General features: G+C 45.6%; 1 protein-coding gene across 7 annotated transcripts in view; it reads right to left on the bottom strand.

Annotated features, from left to right (window-relative positions):
* UBXN7 (UBX domain protein 7) overlaps positions 1-25,102 on the bottom strand; it is a 34,878-nt gene that overhangs the window by 2,737 nt on the left and 7,039 nt on the right. For 6 of the 7 annotated variants that reach the window (XM_082056933.1, XM_082056937.1, XM_082056936.1 and 3 more), the window contains exons 4-11: positions 22,732-22,797; positions 19,744-19,856; positions 11,294-11,440; positions 10,812-10,902; positions 9,841-9,968; positions 8,509-8,902; positions 6,443-6,522; positions 36-2,903 (exon numbers count right to left, since the gene is read on the bottom strand). In XM_082056933.1, the coding sequence (XP_081913059.1) occupies positions 2,742-2,903; positions 6,443-6,522; positions 8,509-8,902; positions 9,841-9,968; positions 10,812-10,902; positions 11,294-11,440; positions 19,744-19,856; positions 22,732-22,797 (1,181 nt within the window). In that variant the 3' untranslated portion in view covers positions 36-2,741. The remainder of the gene's footprint in view (positions 1-35; positions 2,904-6,442; positions 6,523-8,508; positions 8,903-9,840; positions 9,969-10,811; positions 10,903-11,293; positions 11,441-19,743; positions 19,857-22,731; positions 22,798-25,102) is intronic. The other variant, XM_082056935.1, reaches the window with a different exon arrangement.

Below are 25,102 nucleotides of genomic sequence, written 5' to 3'. Positions count from 1 at the left end.
CCTCGCGTAACAAAAGGAATGAAGAGCGGACTGACCTAGGGCTCCCAGTTTGGTTTGGAGAGCGAGGTGATGAGTGTGAGGTTACTTCTGAGCACAGAGGAAAGGAAGGAGCTGTCAGCTGCCTTGGCTCCAAGTGATGGGGAAGGAAGGTTCCTGGTACGGGACCACGCAGCCCGTGGTCTCTCCAGGGGAAGAACTGATGGAAGAAGTTGAGGCTCCCTGACGCTTCCCTGCTGCTGATACAGGGAGGATTTGATATCAGATTAATGATGACTTTCTATCAGATTGCTTCAAGACATTAATAACAACTTAGCTGCATGTATGGTAGGGGAGGGCAGAGGGACAAGAAGAGAGGAGAAAGAAAGAAGAGGAGAAGGAGAGGAGAAGGAGAAGGAGAAGGAGAAGGAGAAGGAGAAGGAGAAGGAGAAGGAGAAGGAGAAGGAGAAGGAGAAGGAGAAGGAGAAGGAGAAGGAGAAGGAGAAGGAGAAGGAGAAGGAGAAGGAGAAGGAGAAGGAGAAGGAGAAGGAGAAGGAGAAGGAGAAGGAGAAGGAGAAGGAGAAGGAGAAGAAAAGAGAGCCACCAATAAGACAGACCTAGGACTGAAAGGGCAGAGTCAATTTTGTATGTTTAACTTAACTGCTACAAAAGCCAACGTGGAATCACGTTCCCAGAGCGGGTACAAACCCAGGTCTGCCCAAAACAGAGCTTGCCCTCCACCAGAAAACACAACCAACCCGCCACACCTCACAGGAGCGGTGGAACCGCAAAGGCAGGCGAGCAGAAAGGTCAAGGCGCTCCCATGCCGGCCTGCCCAAGGGACACCAAAGGACCATCTGTACACGCGTCGGTGCCACGTCCTGCTGGCAGCCCGCCGGAATTTTCCTGTGGCTTAACCACAGCAGAGGGAACGCATTCCAAGGCAGAAAAAAGGTCAGAGTTATTTCAACGAGACAGCCAAAGCTGCTTAGGGAAGCATTAGGCCTACACAGAAAGGGTTTCCTTCTGTCCGAGTGATGAGTTTGGATATCATAGGGACACAAAGGATCTTTCAGCTGCTTCACAGCCCAAACACCAACATCCCGACTCGTCCGCTGGCTTCGCGATTCCCTTCCCAGCCCCCATCACAAATCTGGCGCCACATCAACCATTGATCAGGAAACCGCGACCTGACTTTGCTTTCCTCATAGCGCATCTTGCCGCACAACACAAAATAGTTTTGTGCAGAAGGGAAATCAATTTATACAATTGTATGATTACATGTAAAACCTCAACGATGAGCAGAAGACAGTGGTGAGCTAACACTAGCATGGGGAATGTGAGGCGTTTTCTGTGATTTCCTACATTTAAAGACTCCAAGGTATGCAGGCTAGTATGAAATTAAAGGCAAAACAGCTTGAAAAGTTTTAGTCTATGGTAAATTTCTGATCACTTAAGTCTTTTTTCTTTAACAAGCATAATCGTCCGAAGCTGCAGAAACGTTAGCAGTCACAGTAGGTCTCACATGCCTTTTTCCTCACTGATGAAGAACACGCTAAACCGAGTTCTTAGTTGTAAATGCACAAATTTAAGGCCCAACTTGAGGATGGCTGTCTTAGTTAACTTTGATCCCACTGAAATACCAATGGGTCGACAACTCAAGGTCTAGAGAAGACACTGGGCAAACAAGCACGGCCCAGGACTTTGGTGCCAGCTCCCAGAGCTGAAAAAAAGCCTAAATAACCTGGTCGCTTTCCATATCACCTCCCAGGTATAGACTGACATGGAGACAGTCCACAGCGTGACAAGGCTGTGCATGTTTTTAAATTAATGAAAGACAACCTGCCTCGCACTCGCTGTCCTGCTCAGTCGCGGTCAGCGCTCTGAAATGCCCACGCAACTCGGTCAGTCCTGGGGAAAGCGAAACAAAACACAGTGCTAAAAGCCAACGATCAAGTTTTTTACAACAGGTGTTTTCCGGAGAGCCCAAAATCTTGGCGGTATCCTGCCACCTTCCATCATCATTCGCATAATCCTGAGGGAAAGTAAAAAGGAGACGTGTAGGGGATGGTGGGGAGAGACCAACTGGAAACCCCACCAGCAGAAATGCTGCTTTTCCCCTGGGCCAAGCAGTCAATGCCATATAGACCATAGCTGGGTGGTGGTTCTTTTTTGGTTGGTTGTTTTTTCTTTTCCTATGTCCACCGGCAGCATTTAAAGCAGGAGGAAAACATACACGCAATCTAAAAGCCTTTAAATTAGATGGGAGCAGAGTATTTGACCACAGCTCCTCCCAAACCCCAGATAAGTGAACCCTTGAGAAGGCCGCAAGGTTAATGGAGACCGTGTAGAGAATCAAAGGAAATACTGAAGATTACACACTCTCCTTTACAGAGAGATGATTCAGTGCCTTACCACACACTATTTTCAAAAATAAATTAAACCAAACAGATTTAGGAATAGCAGCGAGAAGGGTACGTGTGTCATGGCCACTCCAAGCCCCAGCATACTGGGTACAGAGGTTATTGTTTCGCTCTATCCCACGAAAATAAAGGGAAGATGTTCTTCCCCGTGCTCTCCGCAGGGCCCAAGCTGAGAAGGAAATAAAACTCGCAACGCTCCCGTTAGGTCAGTAGAGGAGGAGAAAGGAAGAAGCAAGAGAAGGGCCCGATTCCAGCAGTGCAATCCCAGCCCCTCAACTGCATATTTCAAGAGTCGGTGTCCCGGGTGAAGAGGGATGGGGAGGAAGGCTGGCAGGACTCGTGCTAATTCCTCTCCTGCACAAAGACAGTCTCTTGAGGACACAGGCCGGCCTCCTGTAACGTGATCTCATAGTCCAGGTGGGAGAGTTTCCTTCGGGGGAAGTTGGTGAGGAGTTCGAAGCGTTCGTTGGGGTAACCTTTCGACTGGACGTGTTTCACCAGAGCCTGGGGAGAGAGGAAGGCAAACAAGTGTCATTTAAGTCAAAACAATGCAAAAGAATGCGAAAAAATACCCCATTTTCCTTTAAAAAATGACGTTTGTCATTGAAATTTTGCATACAGCATAGACCCTCTTCCTCTTCAATATCTATTTTGGCCCACGTGTGGTATGAATAATCATAAAAAATAATGACTAAGTGATCCCGTACCTAACTGATTCTTTATACAGAAGGAAGACATGCACAAAACCACATTAATTCAAGCAAGCTGGATTCCACAGCACACATTCAAGTCACAGCAAAACAAGATTTGCAAATAAGAAACATCCTCAAGTGCCCCAAAACAGAAGCTTGTTTATCAGACATTACCCCGACACTAAACCTAAAAGCCACCAAAGAAGCATTTCTGTGAGGTAGCATTGACAAAAATTAATGCAGCATAAGGTTTTGGGGTTGTTTGGGTTGGGTTTTTTTTATGGTTTATTTGGGTTCTTTTTAAGCTCTTATTGATTAATTGACTTCTCTGTCTACACCAGCGATTGGAGCAGGATACAGAGGGCATTGGGATGAAGGGAGGTCACCCTCACAACCCAACAAGCAGATGTAGCAGGATGAGATGGATCCACCCTGCGATAAGAGAGTTTTCCCAAGTTCATTAGGAAACACAGCAGATGAGAGCGTAAAATAGAAACAGAGAAACACAGATCGGCAGAAGAGTGGGGGATACAGCTACAGAGCAACACGCGGGCAGAATGAAAAGTGGCTTTTTAAAGAGTGGGGCGGAAAAGACAATTATTATGTAATAAAACGGCAAGTATGAAAAAATAAGAGGGTCCCAAAAATACTGTTCACATAGATTTGGTGGCCAACTTATGCCAGGAAATTAAGTGTAAAGAGATAAGCTTGCAGTATCAAGTGTCTAAACGGCCTCAAGTTGCACCAGGGGAGGTTGAGGCTGGATGTGGGGAACAATTTCTTCCCCAAAGGGCTGTGGGGCATTGGAACAGGCTGCCCAGGGCAGTGCTGGAGTCACCATCCCTGGAGGGTTGGACAGACGGACATGAGGTTCTCAGGACATGGGGCAGTGCCAGGGGTCGGGGAACGGTTGGACTCGATGATCTTGAGGGTCTTTTCCAAACAAAATGACTCTGTGGTTCCACCAGCTCCCCCTGGCCACTTACTTGGGGCCAGATGACGGCATTTCTTTCACAAAGATGCACAGTGATGAGAGCTAATGCACACAATTTCCAGGGGAAATTTCATCTGGATATAAGGAAGGAATTATCTAATGTGAGGGAAATTAAACTTTGGAGAAAGTTGGCCAGAGAAGCGGTGGAATGTCCCTTGCTGGAAGCACTCGCAGCTCAGCTTGGGCAGGCCCTGGATAAGCTCATCTGCAGCTCCGCTTTAACAGAGTGTTAAGAGCAGATGATCTCCAGGGATCCCTTTCAACCTGGACTTTTCCAAGATGTGATGCCTGCAGAACAACCAGGGAAATACCTGCACAGAGATTTCTTCTGAACTCATCCAAATCCACACACAAACCTTTGGTATGAGGAGACTGTTGCCTCCACCTCCTCTTTTACCCAGCCTGTTCTTTGCAGGTTACAACACATGTGTCTAAAAAGTGGGTTTGACTTCTTTTCCAGGCAACAAGGAAGATCAAAATTCCCTTACAAACCACTGTATTTAAAATTGCACTGCCCACACTGCCCTATTTAAAGGCCAATCTTTCCTGCACACCTTACAACACCTGGTAGACAATGAATTATTCAGGTAACCAGTCAGTGATGCAGAGAAAGGTCTGAGCTGCTGAACTTAATTGCACACAATTAGCAATTGCTTCTACAAAAAAGCAGGATTGTCTTTTTTTTTTTTCATTTCTTTGCCTGGGAGACAAAGGGTTGTGGTAATATTGGAAGCGTAAGCATATCCTGGAGATAACGGCATACAAAGAAGCCACTCTTGATCAGTAACAATGCAACAATTTGAAATAAAAGGTTTTAAAACACAGCCAGTGCTGTTGGGAGACCAACACTTAAAACTTCTAAAGTACAACTCTCTCCTTAAACAATTTCTCTTTCTAGTTCTGGGCAGCTTTACAACGGAAGCAACAAAGGCCTGGAAAAAAATCAGCATGGAAACGATGCTCGCAAAGAGACATCCGAGACTCAATCTTGATCCGACTGAAATGGCTTTAAAAGATCATATGATGTGTGCACAAAAGCCGCCTGTTCAGCTCTGCGATAAAAAGGTATCTTTATCCATAAACCTTGACTCACCGAAGTTCCTCTGCTGACTGTACGGCACAGGAATCACACGCTGAGATTAACTGCCTGGAACTACCGCAGCCCACAAAAGCAGTCAAACCACAAGCCAGGATTATCAAAATACATCAATATTACACCTATGAATCATCCAAATAAAGTTTAAGAAGTGCTACATGCTTAACAATACACCCGACTTGATTTAACAGACTGCTTTCAAAAAGCAGTTAAGACATAAAAGAGTATAGAGACCGATCACTGCTATGACAAAGCAAGAACAAAGGCCTGGAAGTAAAGCTGATAAGACAGGTTTAGTTGTTTTCTACATTTCAGCCCAGGACTCCACCTACAACCTTACACTTGGTTTTGAGAGCTGACAGCACAAAGGTAACTTATTTTTTCCGCCTTTTATTTTCAAGCAAAAGAGTTAGGGATGAGAACATAAACTTGAGACACCGCACACGTCCGGAGTGCTGCACACTTGGTGACAGTCTCGTTTTCTGCAAGAGATTTGGCACTTCTATTCTAAATCTGCAGGGGATCCCTCTCAAGAGGTGTGCTTGTGCCTTCCCTAAGGCTCCGATAGGGAGCGATTGGGTCGATTACATTAAAGTGAGTTTAACTGGCCACTGCGTCATGAAAACTCATGGCTAACGGGAATACAGCCACCTCTTTACACGCTGATAAGCACCTCCAACGTTTCGACGGAAACGCCCTCCACATCAGCCTCTCCAAGGTTGTGAAAGCACCTCAAGCACAGTAACTAAATTATATTTTAACAAATTCGGTTTGGGAGAACTTTCATCAAAGTCTGCGCTGCCATCCACATCCAGAAGGCAGCATGGAAGTACAGTGAAAAAGATGCAGAACAACAATGAAGAGTTTTGCCTTTGATTTTACTGCTGTTTGACCATAGGCAATGACTGAACTTTTCCATTTGGGACAAAAAATAAAACACACAAATGCGTGGGCTGAGTATTTTATGGTACTTTAATGATCAATGCAAAAGTCATTTAGTCATTTTAGAAAGGAAACGAGGAGGTTTGGGACTGAGAAGGACACTGCAGCGTACAGGCAACCCAAGGGGCAATGGAAATGTGCACAGTCAACAGGATCTGTTGATGGGAGGAGAGGAACAACACAGAAAAAACACAACAAATGACAGTGTGAGTGACACATCCCACTTGTACTAGATCCCATTTCAGTGGTGCCACCACACGAAAAAAATCTCTGGTTTCAGCTCTCCCCTACTCAAAGGGTCCCGATTAATGCCACTCACCAGAAGCTTAGCTTGTTCGGGCAGTGAAATTTGTTCCCTCTTTCCATCTGGATACCGGAGCATCAGCTGTGCCTTTGGTCCTACGCACAAAGGAAGTTACTACAAGTTAACAAGCAGTTGAGCTTTCCCGTAGCTTTTAGGCGCAGGTTTTCCTGCACAGCGCAGCAGGGTTAGGCACTGGAGACAAACACGGGGTTCCAGTCTCGGACAACATCCTTCTACCACACGTGTTTGAAATACACACATCAAACTGAGGACTGTTTCAAGAATTAAGACTGAAACGGGTCAGTGTTCCCAGAGAAAAGCCCACTGTGCTACCCCTGCTTTGAGACAGGTCAGTGCATGAGCCCAATATTAATCATTTAGCTTAAGTAGATGCACACCAAATGCAACAGACTATTTAGAGATATGAGGTTGTATGATTTTTAATATACTCTTTGATTCATGTTACTTAGTAGACTAGATTTACTAAAAATTTAAGCTCGTATTTACCAAAAGCAACTGCAGACTACGCTAAACGCCTGCAAGATAAAGTGCAGCTTGTGTTTTGCTGGGAAAAACGGAACTGACTGGGTAAACAATGATCCAAGGCCAACACAGAGACATCACAGACATCTGCAGAGCAAGGCCTATTTTGCACTTTGCTAAGAAAGGATTTATCCAGACAAAACGGGTATGGACTGCACAAACTGCACAAAACAAAGGGCCACGTGGAGTCAGGGAAAAAGGGTCCAACGGGGAGCAAAGGACCTGGTGGTGAAATTTTGCTATTGGACTGGATCTTGGAGTGAATGGTCTGTAAAGATATAAAAGTCTGTAGTTTTCTATGCTCAGGCGGACCTCTGCGCAGGTGCTCAGCTTGAGCTAGCCCTTCTGCTATTCTTTTCCATTAAATTTTTTATTGTCTGAGAATTTTGTCTCCTGAAATTCTGCTCTGCATATGGTTATCGGGCCTCAATTGAAAGTTTGCTGCTGGAGTACTAAAATACAGACTCCAGAGCGAATGGTTATCAGGGAAAGAGGAATCCTGACCGTTTGCACCGCAATGGATGCGGCCTTACCCAAAAGTTTGTGTCTGGGGCACCAAGACACACACTCTGGAGTGAACAGTTATCAGGGAGGGAAGATGCCTGAAGGTTTGCTTTGTGAACAGGTATCAGGCTCCTGGAGAAAAGCTCAGCAGCATTCAGCTTCACAGAATCACAGAATCAACTGGGTTGGAAAAGACCTCAGAGATCATCGAGTCCAACCCTTGGTCCAACTCCAGTCCATTGACTAGATCATGGCACTAAGTGCCATGTCCAGTCTCAGTTTAAAAACCTCCAGGGCCGGTGAGTCCAGCACCTCCCTGGGCAGCCATTCCAATGCCTGACCACTCTCTCTGCACAGAATTGCTTTCTAATCTCCAGCCTCAATTTCCCCTGTCAGAGTTGAAGCCCATGCCCCCTCGTCCTATTGCTGACTGCCTGGGAGAAGAGCCCAATCCCCACCTGGCTAGAACTGCCCTTCAGGTAGCTGGTGTATTTCAGGCTTGGTGTATTTCCCCCATGCAGTAAATAACAGAGTGAACCCACCACCGAACTCTTTTAAGTCGCGCTTCTCTTTAAGAAATCTAAACATCGTTCTGCAGCAAGCAGAGCCCTGAATTACTCCCACACAACCGGCAGCCGAGTTAACGGAGCACAAGGTGGGGCTGGTGTTACTCTGCTTCTCTCCACCATGGGGGTAGAACACCTGCCATAGGCACCCGAGTTACACCCATGTGTACTCTACTCACGGACAAGGTCTCAAACTAAGCGACTTCAAGCTCAGCGCCTGACACGACTCTGCAGTTTGTGGCATCGCTACGGCAAAGAGGTCCCTTCCAACCCCTAATATCCTGTGATTCTGTGAACATGGTGCTGCCGGCAAGGTGAATCCCTCTAACATCTGGCACCAAGTAAGAGAGAAGATTTAGCTTTTCAAAACAAGAGAAGAAACCGCGCTTGTCAGCGGATAAAGATTTTCAGGAGAAAATAGAGCAAAACACTGACTGCTATTAAAAAAAAAAGGAAGGGGCAACTTACCATTCACATCCAGGCCCTGAAACGTACTTTCAGGCTTGTCAGTCAGCTCCTCCAGCATCCCCGCGTCCCCGCAGGGCAGCACTCTGTGATTTGAAGTCGTCCCCGGGTCAGTCCTTGCCGGGGGCTCAGGCTGAGGCCGCCGGTTCTCCTCCTTTTTGTACCCCAAGTCCTTGTGCGGAGATTTCCTCAACTTGGCGGGAGCCTCCGATTCCTCCTCCTCCTCAGATCCGCAAACCGAAATAAACTCCTCACTTCCGGAAAAAAGCTCCGACTCTGACTCCTCATCTGACCGACTCTCCTGCTTGGCCTGCGAGGAATCGAAATGCGTCTCCTGTAACGAGGCTCTGATGGCAGCTTCCAACTGGCTGTCCTCGCTGGCATCGATGAGGCTCTCCTGTCGAGTACAGACAGAAATGCATCAAAATTGCTTTTAAATATATAATGAAAGATCAAGAGGACATCAGTCTTGCAAAGAGAAGCTACTAAACCTGTCAGGAACAAATGGCAGAAGCTACTCATGCTAAGACTACTTAATGTCTTCTCCTTGGAAGAAGAAGACCTTGAGATCACACCTGGAATCTTGTGTCCAGTTGTGGCCCCTCAGTTCCAGCAGGACAGGGAACTGCTGGAGAGAGTCCAGCGCAGCCACCAAGATGCTGAAGGGAGTGGAGCATCTCCCGTGTGAGGAAAGGCTGAGGGAGCTGGGGCTCTGGAGCTGGACAAGAGGAGACTGAGGGGGGACTCATTCCTGGGGATCAATATGGAAAGGGGGAGTGTCAGGAGGATGGAGCCAGGCTCTTCTGGGTGACAACCAGTGATAGGACAAGGGGCAATGGGTGCAAACTGGAACACAGGAGGTTCCACTGAAATAGGAGAAGAAACTTGTTGGGGGTGAGGGTGGCAGAGCCTGGCCCAGGCTGCCCAGGGGGGTTGTGGAGTCTCCTTCTCTGCAGACATTCCAACCCGCCTGGACACCTTCCTGTGTAACCTCAGCTGGGTGTTCCTGCTCCATGGGGGGATTGCACTGGATGAGCTTTCCAGGTCCCTTCCAGTCCTTGACATTCTGGGATTCTGTGGAGTTTCACATGGATTTTCCTCCCACACCTGCACAGTTCTGTGACTGCTAAACCCAAAACAAATGCCAAAAGCACAAACCGCACCAAAAAATATTAGTTACTGTAGGAGACGACATTCCCGGGCGCACCGTATTTTTGCACGCTCTTGCACTAACTCTGTTTATCGTGCTGCACGGGAAGCAGTGCAGCTGGATAAAGACAAGCTGGCGTTTTTATTTCAGCTTACTCCAGCCCTGCTAGAAGGCCCCGTACTTACGGAACGAGAGCATTTTTGGGGAGGGCTGGTAGAATGGCCGTCCAGCTGTCCGTGCTCACTCAGGAACCCGGTCACTTGATCCAAGAAAGACGTCACGTCCAGCTGGTGCCACTCCACTAGTTTCTGGCCTAGGGAACAAAAGGTGTCACAAAACGTCATTTCAGTACAAGATCGCAGCTTAGCGGGCAAACACTCGTCCATTCTTAACTACTGTCATTTACATCTTGGCAAAAAGCATTTGCTTCCGTAAGTAACGTGCTAAGAGGAGAATCCTAACTTCAGTTTCATTAAGTCAAATAGCAAGAAATCTCAGCTCTGATTCCAGACACGATTACTTCAGTCCTGAGAAGTTGGTGACCAGACTATTCATACAGTTGCGTTTTATGATGATAAAAAAAGAAAGGGTGTTGGGATCCAAAAGAAAAGGTAACGATTTCAAAAGAGCTGGAGCGGGGAGGTAGAAGTTTGACTGTTCAGGTTAACGTAGCTGAAACAAAAAAGAAAACCAAAGCCGGAACAGTATTTCAAAATGAAGATGCAATGTAATAAGTCACCGCTGAGTGTCACATAGCCACTGTGCAAGGAGTATGAAGCAGATTCATGTAACACTTACATGAATATTGTAGTTTATTCATCATATGATTTCAAGTAGCTTTTAAAAGGATACTTAAAAATTAACTTCAGAGCTTCACCACCAGGTGGTACTACTTTCACTTTCTAAATTATATGAGTAAAATCACCCAATACACAAAATTCCAGCAAACCCTGGGAGTTTTATTCCCTTAGTTCCTCCAAAACATTCCACTTCACTTTTTCAGGGACAACAAGGTCTCCCAGAGAGCAAAACAACGTAACCGGGATCATTCGGCTGAATATAACACACACTGCAGAAGACGGTTTTCTAGCCTAAAACTGTCAGTCTTTCTCCTGGAACATTTAAACTGCAGGTAACCAAGTGTCACTTATCTTACCCGTCCTGGGATCCAGGATGGAGACGTAAGGGAAATCGGCTAATTTATAGAACTGTATGTATCTCTGTCCCTCCTCGCTGTCGTGGTACACCTACAAAATACCACGGGGGAAGCAAATTACTGGGTAGACAGGGAACACAAACAAACTGCACCTTGAAGACGTACAAAGTTTTTCCTCTATTTCGCAGTAGACGCTACAAACAGTATGTGCAGCTGTCGGTAATTCTGACAAGCTGAAAATACGTCCCTAATGCTCCACGTATTAGAGGTATGAGGAAACATCTAGAATGCACAAATGAAAGGCAGTTTGTGCATTCAAATGCATATCCATGAACTACATTTACATCCATAAACTACATCTCCATGAGCTACTGTTATCTTTTCTGCAAGTTCACAACAGTGCCATTTTATTTTTAAAAGTCTGGTATGTTTGCTGTCCCATCTACACCAAGTTACCTGCGTGGCCCCAGGAAAATTCTCACCTGCCAAAAAATGAAATGCTCGCGGATGATGTTCTTCACAGCTTCGTTGCTCCAGACATCGCGGTTGAGACACTGACAGGCAAAATCTTGCACGTTCTGAATGTTTATCATGAGCCATTTGTTCTGCATCTGACCACACTCCTTGGCCTGGAAGCAGAGAGAGAGCTGCGTTAGATAAAACCGAGGCGCCAGACACAACCAACGATCAGTGATGGTTTCTAGCGCTGTCGGGTTTTTCACCAAAACCCCTTTGCAGGGAGAAAGATGGACAGCGGTAGTGAAAAGGCATCCAAAAACCAGAGGGCAGGGCTGAAAGACCTGCTTTAAATGAGACTGTTTGAATTAATTACAGAATCACACTGACGAACTGAGCCAAGCGCAGAGTGGGGAAAAGCAACTTGGGGATGGGGACACGGGGACGCTGGATGAAGTTATTTGTTCGGGAAAGAGCGTAGTCAATCGAACTGATCCGACAACAAAGACCTGCTCGTTCTAAAGCTAAACCAGTGGATCATCTAATTAGGTAGGTTACATAATTATTCAACAGGACCCCCTCTCTGCGTGTTTTTCTCTCCGCGTTTTGAGTTACTCTATCACTGCGCAACTGCCGAATGAGCCGCCCCTTCTTATCGTGATGCTCGTTATCCGGACTGCGAGTGGGGAGGAAGGCAGGAAGAAATCTTACTGGTTTTGAGTCACAAAGCTGGCACTGTCTGATTGCTCGCTTGCAATTAATGGTAGGAGTTTGATCAAGAATGTAATTCTGATCGCTGAACTGTCATACCTGTTGGAAAAAAGAGGGCTATATCAACAGCAGGAATGTGCTCACCGCCTGCACAGACTGGAACTAGCACATGAACTCCCTTTCCTTTTAAAAAAGAAACAAAAGGTATTTATTGATAAGTGTGTTGGTAATGCACTTAGCAAAGGAATTAGGAGGATGTTGCTGTTTTGGGCAATATTCTGTTCCTCAAACCAATTTTTTGTTTTAATTTTAAAATGAACTTTAGCCAGTGCACTTTAGAACCGTCAGTCTGTCCAACGGGTGATGGACAGACATGGGAACCCCACACACTTATTAACTCCACAAGGTAAAAAAATCTCAGTCAACAAAATTGAACTGTGTGGCCAAGCGACCTGCAGAGCTAATTTTATTTTACTAAAAGGAAAAAAATATGGATGTAGAAGCATGGAATAGTCTTCCTGTTCTCCCAAGGGACCTCGCACTAACCACTCACCACTAATGCTATAGTGTCAGAATTCAGTATTTGCTCACCAGGAGAGAAAAGTGGGGCAGACGACACTTAAATAACTGGTAAGGGTCTTAAATATAGGCATTATGCTTTTATTGAAAATACCTGGTTTGAGCTAACTGTGGATTTGGAGAACTAATTCTAGGAAATCAGTTTAAAACGAGGCCTAGAGGTACCGCCCAAGTTTAAAGGGAACAAAAATCCTTGTTTTCTGAGTCAATTGGATTGCCTGTGTTCTAATGTAATCCACACTGGATTAAAAGAACAAACCCAAAAATACATAACTAGAAAGCTGGAAAGCGTATTGCACTCTCCTACACTTACTCTGTATATCTTTTCAACATTAGTGAAAAGCTGGCTCTACCTCTCCTCCATTCTAAGGACGTCAAAGGGAAATCTACACAGAGCATTTGCAAAGAGGAGTTTTCACCTATAGCAGCAGGTACAGCTTTCGAAACTACTTTAAACTTCCTTCTAGAAACAAAGGGCTACACATTGACCATTGAAAAAGGACACGGTGAAATTGCTGCCGTCTCACACACCCGCAGCTCGGCTCTTGCACAGCTACTGCGGTTTTTCAGAGGTGGGAGGAAGGAGAAAAGTGTGGCAGGAAGAATCGCTGCGGATTTGGAGATCATATTGGTGGGTCATTTTGGTAAAGTGACAAAAAAACAAAGAAAGTGACAAAAAGAGCTGGCTCGTGTATCCCAAAAGCTGTGCCTGATGGCTTTAGATCCACCGTTTCCAACAGTAGCTGTCCCGTTTCTCCTCCTCCGAGGTATAAACCCTACGGCAGAGCAAGAACTTTCCAAGAAAAGAGGTAGTGGATCTCAGATACAAACCAAAATCAATCTGCCCCAAGTTTACCTTTACCCTTTCTATCCCTTCACATTTGTCAGCACTATGACAACTTACAGCACCAAACCAGAAACCTGGTTACCAGTTCCCAAGGTGTCAGGGGTTGGAAGGGTGTCCAGGTGGGTTGGAATGTCTGCAGAGAAGGAGACTCCACAACCCCCCTGGGCAGCCTGGGCCAGGCTCTGCCACTCTCACCCCGAAAAAGTTTCTTCTCCTCTTTCAGTAGAACCTCCTGTGTTCCAGTTTGCACTCCATTGCCTCTTGTCCTATCACTGGTTGTCACCCAGAAGAGCCTGGCTCCATCCTCCTGACACTCCCCCTTTCCATATTGATCCCCAGGAATGAGTCACCCCTCAGTCTCCTCTTCTCCAGCTCCAGAGCCCCAGCTCCCTCAGCCTTTCCTGGTTAGACGGTATGTGAAACAGGTCTTGTTTTACACTCAGTACTGGATCTCATGGGATAACCTCTAGGTCTTGCACCACTAAAATAACACGTTTGCCTCTCGTTTGACTTCTCTGAACCGTGTATTGTTTATCGATGTGGTGGTGGTTCTTCCTTGCTCAGCTTTGTGGAGCTTTGCTGCTCCCATAGTCAGCAGAGAGAACCAAGGACGTGGAGCTGGCACCTTGTGACCCTCCAGACATGCTGATCAACATGATTCAGCTGGGAAGATAACGGGCAACAGCAAGTCAGAGCACGGGATATCTAACAAGAAATATCCCATTTTAGCTACACTGACACTTCTTGCCCAGGCCAGGGCGTACAAACTTCCATCAACCATCCACTCCTGTGGCCAAGGTGCATCTGCAGGCCAGGCCAGAAGCACCTCTTGCAAAGATGGGTGCACTATTTGAGTGCACTATCAGCAAGTTTGCTGATGACACCAAGCTGGGAGGAACGGCTGACACTGGAAGCTGTGCTGCCATCAGAGACCTGGACAGGCTGAGAGCTGGGCGGGGAGAAATTTAATGAAATAGAACAGGGGCAAGTGTAGAGTCTTGTATCTGGGCAGGAACAACCCCAGGTTCCAGTGTAAGTTGGGGAATGAGCTGTTGGAAAGCAGTGTAGGGGAAAGGGACCTGGGGACAGCAGGGTGACCATGAGCCAGCACTGGGCCCTTGTGGCCAGAAAGGCCAATGGTACCTGGGGTGGGTTAGAAGCGGGTGGTCAGTAGGTCAGAGAGGTTCTCCTGCCCCTCTGCTCTGCCCTGGGGAGGACACACCTGGAATCTTGTGTCCAGTTGTGGCCCCTCAGTTCCAGCAGGACAGGGAACTGCTGGAGAGAGTCCAGCGCAGCCACCAAGATGCTGAAGGGAGTGGAGCATCTCCCGTGTGAGGAAAGGCTGAGGGAGCTGGGGCTCTGGAGCTGGACAAGAGGAGACTGAGGGGGGACTCATTCATGGGGATCAAGATGGAAAGGGGGAGGGCCAGGAGGATGGAGCCAGGCTCTTCTGGTGACAACCAGTGACAGGACAAGGGGCAATGGGTGCAAACTGGAACACAGGAGGTTCCACTTGAATATGAGAAGCAACTTCTTCGGGGTGAGGGTGGCAGAGCCTGGCCCAGGCTGCCCAGGGGGGTTGTGGAGTCTCCTTCTCTGCAGACATTCCAACCCGCCTGGACACCTTCCTGTGTAACCTCATCTGGGTGTTCCTGCTCCATGGGGGGATTGCACTGGATGAGCTTTCCAGGTCCCTTCCAACCCCTGACACTCTGGGATTCTGTGAATGACTAGATTAGCTTCCAAACTATTGCCGCTCTCTTTGTACAAAGAGAAATCAATCATATCAGTTGTAAAGCAGGGAGCAGGTGGCAAAGGTTTAGCTTGTAAAATGAGTAAACTTCACATAGACGGACTTGAAACTCCGCAACATGACATACACAGAAGTACTGAAATCCTAATGAGTGTCAAGCACAGAACTGCACACACCAGAACTATCTCCTCCCTAAACAAGAACTGAAAATTAAGTCAATTTGGGGATATGAACATCTGCAATTCTCAAAAGCAATCTTTGACATTAGAACAAAACCATGGTGTTCTTTAAATAAATTACACACCAAATATGCCTTGTATTTCTTAGACTTCACTGATTTATCCCTAGTAGATTCCACTCTGAAGCTTAATACAAATTAAAGCTCAGTATTTCGGGTAGGAAATGACAGTTCAAAACGTCTTGTGCAATCTTAACTGGCTCTTAACAGCCCCATCACATAACGCTCCTCAAACACAGACATTTTAGTGACACTGTGTCTTTAAGCCCTGAAAGTTTCTCTGAACTTTTCTAATTAGGAAAAAGGTTCAGGTGAGCATCTCACTGGTTTACGTAGCACCGTTCCACCAGGTCACTAACAGCTCGTGGCTCAGCTGTGTGTTCAGAACGCAGGATCAGATTTGCAGATTTTCTGTATCAAGTATTTTTCAGCACATTGCTCCGGTGTAATGAAGTTAATCACACGCTTAACTTTAGGAGCACGGCGATCAGGAGTTGTTCTGTATGTGGAGCACGCTGCTCTGTCACCAATTGCAAGTACAAAATAAAATGCATGGTGCTCAACACTTGGAAACATCTCTCCAATGGAAGGTAATTCTCACCTGCACTTAAAACCTCGTATTATGAGTTAAAATGAAACGGCAACTTTTTGCACCTTACTGATAACAAAAATCCTTTGTAACTGAAGAAAAATGAGGTTTCTTGGTGAAAGACAAAGATAACGAAATCTACTTACTACGAAAATCAACCTTGGAGTACCCAAAGAGGAACAACAAATATACATGAAAACATGAGCGAGCTTATTAAGACCAGTTGCCCCCACTCTTGCTAAGTTTGAACAAAGTCATAAATCCTAAATGATTCTATGATACATGTACGTGGCATAACACTGGCAGAATGTTCTTGCAGATCTCTCCAAACATTATATAATAATAAGAAACCCCACTTAGATTAAACTACAAGAGCATCAAAATGACAGTATTTAGTCTTTGGTACTTTGAACATGACAAACATCTCTGATTTATTATATCGTTTATATATGTTTATCTAAGCACACAGAGAAGGAAGAAGCTAATAGCAGCTTGCTAGAGACGAATTTTGAGAGACTCTGGTCATTGGATCCACGGAAAGGGAAAATGGCCAACAAACAGAAAAGCCGAAGATTTTTATGGCAATGAAGCTGAGGAGCAGCAGTTTGAAATGAAGGGGTCCCATGGGACAAGGAACTGCACCAGAACACAAACAGGTGAATATCAAGAAGGGTACATGTCTTTCCATTTGAGTTAGTGCACAGAACAGGACAAGGTATATACACAAACTGCTTCCCCCCACCCTGTTTGTTTGAGATTTTACTCTGCTTCCCTGAAAATAAGACAGTGTCGTATATTAATTTTTGCTCCAAAAGATGCGTTAGGGCTGATTTTAAGGGGATATCTTATTTTTCCGTGAACAACAATCTGCATTTATTCTTGAACAAGAAATCAACATTTATTCAAATACAGCCATATCATCACATTCTGGAACTTGAACATAACTCTCCAGCCCTGAATTCCATTGTGAATTTCTTGTGACTCCCTTTAGAACCATTGGCCTCAATTTCTCATTTCCTTAAGCCAGCACCTCTTGTCCACGTCGCCTGCTCGTAGCGCAGCAGCAACGCAACTGTCTGCTGTCTGTTTTTCTTGCTGAAGGGTCCATCTGTCCTGCTGCATTCTAGTGCAAATTAATTTTACTTTTTTACATATATAGCTGCCTGGACACTATTTAAATGGACTTTTAAAATGAACTGTAACTAGGGATTATTTTTGGAGTAGAGCTTATGTTAAAATCTTGAAGCACTCCCCCCATGCTTAGCAGAACAAAGACCTTGTTATGCATTAAACGTCTGGTTTTTGTTACTTTGGGAGGAAGAGATAGATGACACCTCATCTTTCCTGAAGTTTTATGGCCATGGAGGTAGACACCTTGGAAGATAAGGACAATTAACAGCGTTGCTGTAAAAGGTCTCATGGCCTAATTCGGATGATAGAGATGAACCATCTGTAGGACAACCAACTACCAGAAGAAACCACAAACCAACAGCTACCCCTGATGGAAAAGACAACTCACTTCTGGTCAATACCATGAGCTTTCCCCTAGTTTGAAGACCCCAGACCCATTCCCAGAAGAGTCTTCCTAATGAGCACGAAGAGCGAGCAGAGGGAGGAGATGAGCCGCCCTCTCCTATCTCGCATGTAAACGAACTGGGTTATAAAACAACCTCACATATGATACAGGTTGGCAGCGTGTAAATCTTCAACGCGTTTTCTCCCCTCCAGAGGTCGTCGTGGGACCGATGTACCTGTGGAGTGGTGACATCTTACTCTCCCTCTCTCTCCCTTTCTCTTTCTGATATCTTAGTTGTCCTCTTCTCTCTCTGTTCCTTCTTCTTAAACATATAAAGTAATATCATTGTAAGTTCTGCTGCTAAAGTCTTGTTAAGTTTTGCATTACAGTTACTAATTGTTGCCAATCCACCATTTTTAGAAGGGCTTTTGCTGTCAATGTATTGATAAGTTCTGTGGTACTATGACATACTTTTGCCAAGTCACTGACTGCTGTAATTTGTATTCCACCACGTGCTTTTAGTAAATTCATAACTGGACCCCCAGAGTGATTGTCTGTCATTCACTTCGCATTGTCGCGCAGAATTACCCGGAGTTAACTCACACCTGATCTCATCTGTTGAGTCAGGGCGCGTGTCGCATTCAGAGTTAACTCATCCCTCATCCCATCTGTTGAGACGGGACAGCTTATATTTTAAGCATCCTCAAAAATCCTGAAAAATCATGCTAGGGCTTATTTTTGGGGTAGGGCTTATTTTTGGGGAAACTGGGTAGGACAATCAAATCTATCAATCAGTTATTTCACTCTCTGAAAGGACTTTGGACTGTGGTGGCTGCCACAATCCCCACTGCTAAAGTTTTCAGCAAGGCAGGAGGAACGATGGACACACATCTGTGTCACAGTGAAGGTCACAGGGCACTTGCGGACTGTACGTGTTCCAGTCTGGAGCAGCACCGGCCATTTTCATGGCAATTCCCTTTATTATCACCGTTAACCGCGCATTTGCTCTGCACAAAGGGCCTGGAGGATGCGACACAACCTCGTCTGGAGTCAATCCTAAACCACACAACACAAGGCAGAGATGCCTCAACACCAACTACTTCCACCTGTTCTCATCACACCAAATCACTCGCCGAGGATGCAGAAACTCCCTGTTAACACCCTGCCAAACCTGGAATTCTGTTTGGTTAAACATACGGAGGGCGCTGTCAGCACACAGGAATTAGTGACAAGCCAAGCGACCCGTAGTGATTTTTGAAGCATAAAATGAGAGCTGAGGCCAAGAGGACGAAAGCTGGAAACTCAATAAAGGCACACAGCGCTTCTCTAAAAATTCCCCAGCAGTGCTCTCGTGGTTGGCAAATGTGCAAAGGATGGAAATAATCTTTGTGTTCAGTTCACCAAGCCAGATCTCCAGCACTGTTTGCAAAATCTGTATTGCACCATTTGATCATTAATTTGCATTCTCATGAAATCACCATAGAATAACCATCATCAATCTCAGGTACTTAAAGATGAGCAGGTGGAAGTTCAGTAGTAACTGCGACTTCTGAAGAATAACTGAAAATTATAGACTCAAAAAATAAAAATATATGCCAATTTCTATATTCTCTAATCATTAGTTAAGTCGCTGATCCATATCATAATGTATGACTAGATCCACACAGGCAGAAAAGGTGACACCTGAAAGTATTTAAGGCTAACGGTCCCCTCCTCAGGCAGATAATCTCTTGGATATGTTTTCCATCACTACCAGATGCAAAAGGCAACCGCTGTGGTTTCGCAGAGGAGCAAGATCTCGAATAAAGTCAGAAAACCAGAAACCACTTTGCCGTGGTACCGTAACTCCGCCTGAGATTATTCACAGGGCTGCGCCACAAACTCTCCAGCCCTTTGCGAAGTTCTGGCTCACCCCTCAAAATAAATCTTATTTCAGCCTTTTCTGTACCGTGCCACACAGAGATACTTCAAGGGATGCAATTTTCCCATTCTGACAAGCTTCCTTTGTGCAGCAAAGTCTTTCACCAAGTGTGATTTGCCACACTGAAATACGAGCAGTTAAGTCCTTCAATAAGTCACCAACATTTCCATATGCGGCCCATCAAATATTTACCACTATATGGTCCTTTGTAACTTTCTGATCATCCAACATATGGATACACACACACCGGCAGCCTGGCACAAGGTTTGCACACCCCATGCAGTCATCATAGGAGGAACTCCGGCTAAATTCCCCAACTCACCGTTTCAAAGCTGCCTTTGTGCATCAGGTCGATGGGAGGCCTGAAGAGGTCGGCGAGAGTGGTGAGTTTCTTATCCACCGCCCCTCCGTTCCGTAGCTCCTGCTCCTGCCGAACTGCACAGCCCCAAGAGGAAAGGAAGCTCAGTCAGACAAAATACTCACAATATGGATTTATTGTATGTCACACACAAAACTGGTACTGAAGTCACAAGGTCACACCACACTGAACAAGACAAGGTACGTAAGGTAAGAATCCCACTTGCCCCAGCTTTCTCAAGCACTTTTAAAAAACATCCTAATAAATATGAGTAGCAGCAGAGGGGGTCATAGGACAGTATTTGAAAACAAATGAGAAATAAAAACGAACCCAAAAGCTGACTTGCCCCAGCAATGCTTTTAAAAAGGGAAACCGAGCTAGATTGTAGCATCATGGGGCGGAATCCAGTTGAGGCCTGTATCTAGTGCAGTGCCGCAGGGGTCAGTGCTGGGACCAGTACTATTGAATATATTCATCAGTGACTTGGATGAGGGAATAGAGTGACTGTCAGCAAGTTTGCTGATGACACCAAGCTGGGAGGAGCGGCTGACACTGGAAGCTGTGCTGCCATCAGAGACCTGGACAGGCTGGAGAGCTGGGCGGGGAGAAATTTAATGAAATAGAACAAGGGCAAGTGTAGAGTCTTGAATCTGGGCAGGAACAACCCCAGGTTCCAGTGTAAGTTGGGGAACGAGCTGTTGGAGAGCAGTGTAGGGGAAAGGGACCTGGGGACAGCAGGGTGACCATGAGCCAGCACTGGGCCCTTGTGGCCAGGAAGCCAATGGTACCTGGGGTGGGTTAGAAGGGGGTGGTCAGTAGGTCAGAGAGGTTCTCCTGCCCCTCTGCTCTGCCCTGGGGAGACCACACCTGGAATCTTGTGTCCAGTTGTGGCCCCTCAGTTCCAGCAGGACAGGGAACTGCTGCAGAGAGTCCAGCGCAGCCACCAAGATGCTGAAGGGAGTGGAGCATCTCCCGTGTGAGGAAAGGCTGAGGGAGCTGGGGCTCTGGAGCTGGACAAGAGGAGACTGAGGGGGGACTCATTCATGGGGATCAAGATGGAAAGGGGGAGGGTCAGGAGGATGGAGCCAGGCTCTTCTGGGTGACAACCAGTGACAGGACAAGGGGCAATGAGTGCAAACTGGAACACAGGAGGTTCCACTTAAAGATGGGAAGAAACTTCTTCATGGTGAGGGTGGCAGAGCCTGGCCCAGGCTGCCCAGGGAGGTTGTGGAGTCTCCTTCTCTGCAGACATTCCAACCCGCCTGGACACCTTCCTGTGTAACCTCATCTGGGTGTTCCTGCTCCATGGGGGGATTGCACTGGATGAGCTTTCCAGGTCCCTTCTATTCCCCGGCATTCTGGGATTCTGTGATCATCACTTTTACTCAGAATATTTCTATTCCAATATTTCTACTTCTTGCAATTCCAAAGAAAAACAAACAAACAAGCAAAAACATCCACTACAGACTTGGCTGACATGCAAAAATATCTTTGGATGTTTATATTAAATTTCTGCTCTCTCCAGAATAGACTCAGGATGCCACTGTCTCTTTCAGCGTTTTCAGATTTGTTCATCCCCAAGTACCACACTTGCAGTAGGTTTCTTTTAGTGGTACGAATTCCATTCAAAATAATACAGAATATATTTCCTACATACACACAGTCATATACAATGAAGGTAAATCACAGCAACCTCTTACCTAAAAATGCAGTGGTACAATGTATTTTATGGAATGGAGTCGGGTGAAAGGGGGAATAACCATCCCACAACCAAAAAATTCCAGAAGCTGTCAATGGGCCATAGTATATAAACCATTTTTGAGCAGATGCTGGATCTCCACAGGGAAGAAAAAAATGCCAGTGGATCAGGCCTGGGAGCCAGGAAACAATCCTGATTTTCATGGCCAGGGCCACTTGCTTTTTCACAAACAGTCAGTGATATTCATCTATAAATTTTTACCAAAAAGCATAATAAAGTTCCATCATAAACCCTTGCAATGGTTTTACATATCGCACATCACTAAATGTCTTATAACAAAGTGGAGATGAGAAGAACATTTCAGGCTACGATGATTCTGTAAATGGTGTATTTTCAGTTGCCAGTGACTTTAGTACTTAACAAATTCATTACTGGAAAACCCTGACCAAACCTGTCAGGGGAAAGAAAGAAGATGTGGATGCTTATTTTCAATTTGGCATCAAACAGCACGTAACGACACAGGAACTGGTCCATGGTTGGAGCCCTTAATCACTCCAGCAACACCAGTGATAAATGCACAACGGCTCTAACTCCGCTGTGAAATATCTAGTGTTCTGCTCTCAAAGAATCCTGTTCTATAAAACCGAATGGTGTAAATAACACCCAGTGCTTTGCCATTTGAAGATTCTGTGTATGAGCAGATAGACGGTGGTTAAGAGCAATTAAATTCATGAGAACCTTGTGCGCGTCCAAGGAAGAAGCGTCAGGGCTACTCAAATCTAATTCGAGTGCCAGAATGACCACTGGCTAGCCAAGAAAAATTCAGTGGATGAACTTAATTTCTGCGTGGGTGTTAGATTCTTCCCCCTTTTTAATTCACTAGAGCAGAAAAAAGGATTTTTTGAGAGTTATCAAGAAAATATTTGCCATAGGAAAGCAGACGGAACACACTGTCTGCAGGTTTTGTTTCTGTATGGACTAGCATCTTCACCACCTGCTTTGTGTGTCCATTACTCTACTTTCCCTTCAGCCACATCGGAACAATGAACTAACAACCTTATCTATGAGCAAACAGTACTGACACTACAAAACCGAACAGCCTAGTAACATTATTAAATAAGTGCTTCTGCTATACAGTAGGCAATTTAAAAACCATTCGAGAATGGAAAGCTGGCATAGCCTACAATGGAAACCATTTTTCCATCTTGCATTAAAAATCAGAACCTCCAGCTTACTGATCAGTAGACACTTACTGGTTTCTGTTTGGAAATCCCGAAAACCATCAAATATTGAGCGCGCAGGTCTGCGTCTTTTAGGAGCTATGGGGGAAAAAAAAAGTATTTAAATTATTATTTTAAAAGGATGCTATCAGTATATTTACATATTAGTACTCTCCATCATGTGTGGACAACAGAATAGGAACCCCAAGCCTGAATGATGGGGGAGTCGATCACTGTGTAGTGCAAGTGCCACCACAGCATCAACGTATCCCAATTCCAGCCAAGATTTTTGCAAAAGGCCTTCAAGCAGACGAAAAACTTCAAAAGATTAAGGCCCACGGAATAATATTTTCTTTATTAGGAAACACATTTGGTTTTTTCCGCAATTCATTTCTATTCTTTTCTCATATGTTAGCCAGGTCCTATCCCAACTTCTTGGCTGGCCTGGCAACAGTCAAGCTCTCCCACTGGATTCAGCATCACCATCCACAAGGAAACCTTCAGCATGGCTCATGTGCAGCTGTGCAGAGACAGCGGCACAGGCAGATAAACAGTATTTTCAGTACCATTCCAGTTAAAACCTGTGGTACAGAACAACCACTGTACTACAGATGCTAAAACTGCCCGCCAAGACTTGCTCCAACTATTGCTCTGCATTACTGTTAAATGAAAGCAGAACGTTCTAATGTAGAACTTTCAAAGCCTCGTTGTTACAAGACATAATGAAGTAAAATAAATACCGAAAACCTGTAGTAAGAAAACAACATTTATCATGAGAAAGCGCGACCTGTGCACAGCTTACACAAGCACCTCCAGAATGTTATTTCAGAGACCTTTCTGGTTTAGCACACGTGTTTTTCATCGTGTGCAACGCCGAGGGCAAAGAACAGAACGCAGCTCTTGTTCTGTGTGTTCTTCTCACACAGAGCACCAAGGAAAGAACCAGCGCATCCCATACAGAATGGCACAGAAAAAGAAAACCCAAAGGAGGAATAATGTAATGCCTCTCCAACTCTGGTAAGTAACACCTCTTTCATCTCTAAATGTTTAGGTGCAAGCACAAGCCATTAAAGACAACTTCAGAGCACCTTAAACTACAACTAACAACTCAGCAAACGCAGCGTTTCCCTTGCCCGGCGGCTGAAGATGTTCACAGCAGCCCAAGTAGAGGTTTTTCCGATATCCTCTGTAGTGCAACATGGGATCCACGCATCTGGCAGAGAACAAATGCTGGGATCATCTCTTCAACTGGAAGAAAATCCAAGCTCAACGCAACACTGTTAAAAGCAGCAAACAGCACGTTCCCTGTTTTGAGGTTAGAGCTGAAAAGACCAAGTGAAGTACAATAACTCTGCAGTTTCAGCTGGTTTGTCAGGCTGCATCACATTATAAAGAGACGTGGAATTAGTGAGTGTACCAGCACAGGAGGCCATCGCTGAACCAGATCAGTGTGTCTGAGATCAGGGTGTGACAGGTGAGTAGGACGGGACCAAGAACCAGGATCAGCAAATCCTACTCTGGCACTTCTTAGATTCTTGAATCCGTAGGAGTCTAAAAATCTTCGTCAAAAGGTCTGTTGTGCCACAAAGAAAGCCAGAGGAACAGGCTGGTGCGGCATATTCAGAGAGCCCCCAGCAGTGGAACCACCTCGGGAACCACTGCTCAGCTCGTGCGTCCTGGTTAAGACTTCTCGGATGTTGAAAAAAAGGATCAAGAGAAAAACAGTTCCAGGGTAAACCTGAAGCTTGGCCTCCTTCTCCTTTCTAGCACAGGAACTAAACAATAGAAAAAGCATTTCCTATGGGTATGAGGCCACTTTAAAGATGAGCACTTGAATGCCCGTCCTGGATAAGAAAGGCAAGACGCTCAATTCACTTGACACAGCGAAAACCAAATGGACAGGCAGAAGCTGCCTGAAGGAGGACAGATTCTCACAAGGATAAAGGAAATAAGCGTAAAAAAAAGAGCCTTAGGAGTCCGTACCAACATGGACATATAAAAGGAGGGGATAATACAGCAGGTCATCCAGTCTTGCTACAGAAGTTCCACCCCGGTGCTGCTGTAAAAGAACCACTAAAGAAAGATGGTTTGAGATGGAGGTTTTGAGATCCAGTGCGTTCGTGCAGTACAGAACCCAAAGGAATGGCAGAAGATGTGCCAGGGAGGGTCAGTGGGACATGAGGAAAAGGTTCTTCACCCAGAGCTGCTGGACACTGAACGGGCTCCCCAGGGAGGTGTCACGGCCCCAACCTGACAGTATTCAAGAATAGACTGGACAACGTCCTCAGACACACAGGGTGACCTGTGGGGTTGTCACTGCAGGGACAGGAGTTGGACTCCATGATCCTTGTGGGTCCCTTCTAACTCAGGACATTCTATGAATTCTACACGAGCACAAAAGAGT

This window comes from Streptopelia decaocto, assembly GCF_964273445.1.
Source record: "Streptopelia decaocto genome assembly, chromosome: 6".
Classification (NCBI taxonomy): Eukaryota; Metazoa; Chordata; class Aves; order Columbiformes; family Columbidae; genus Streptopelia; species Streptopelia decaocto.
The sequence above is the reverse complement of the archived record's forward strand: the minus strand, read 5'-3'. Positions and strand labels throughout refer to the sequence as shown.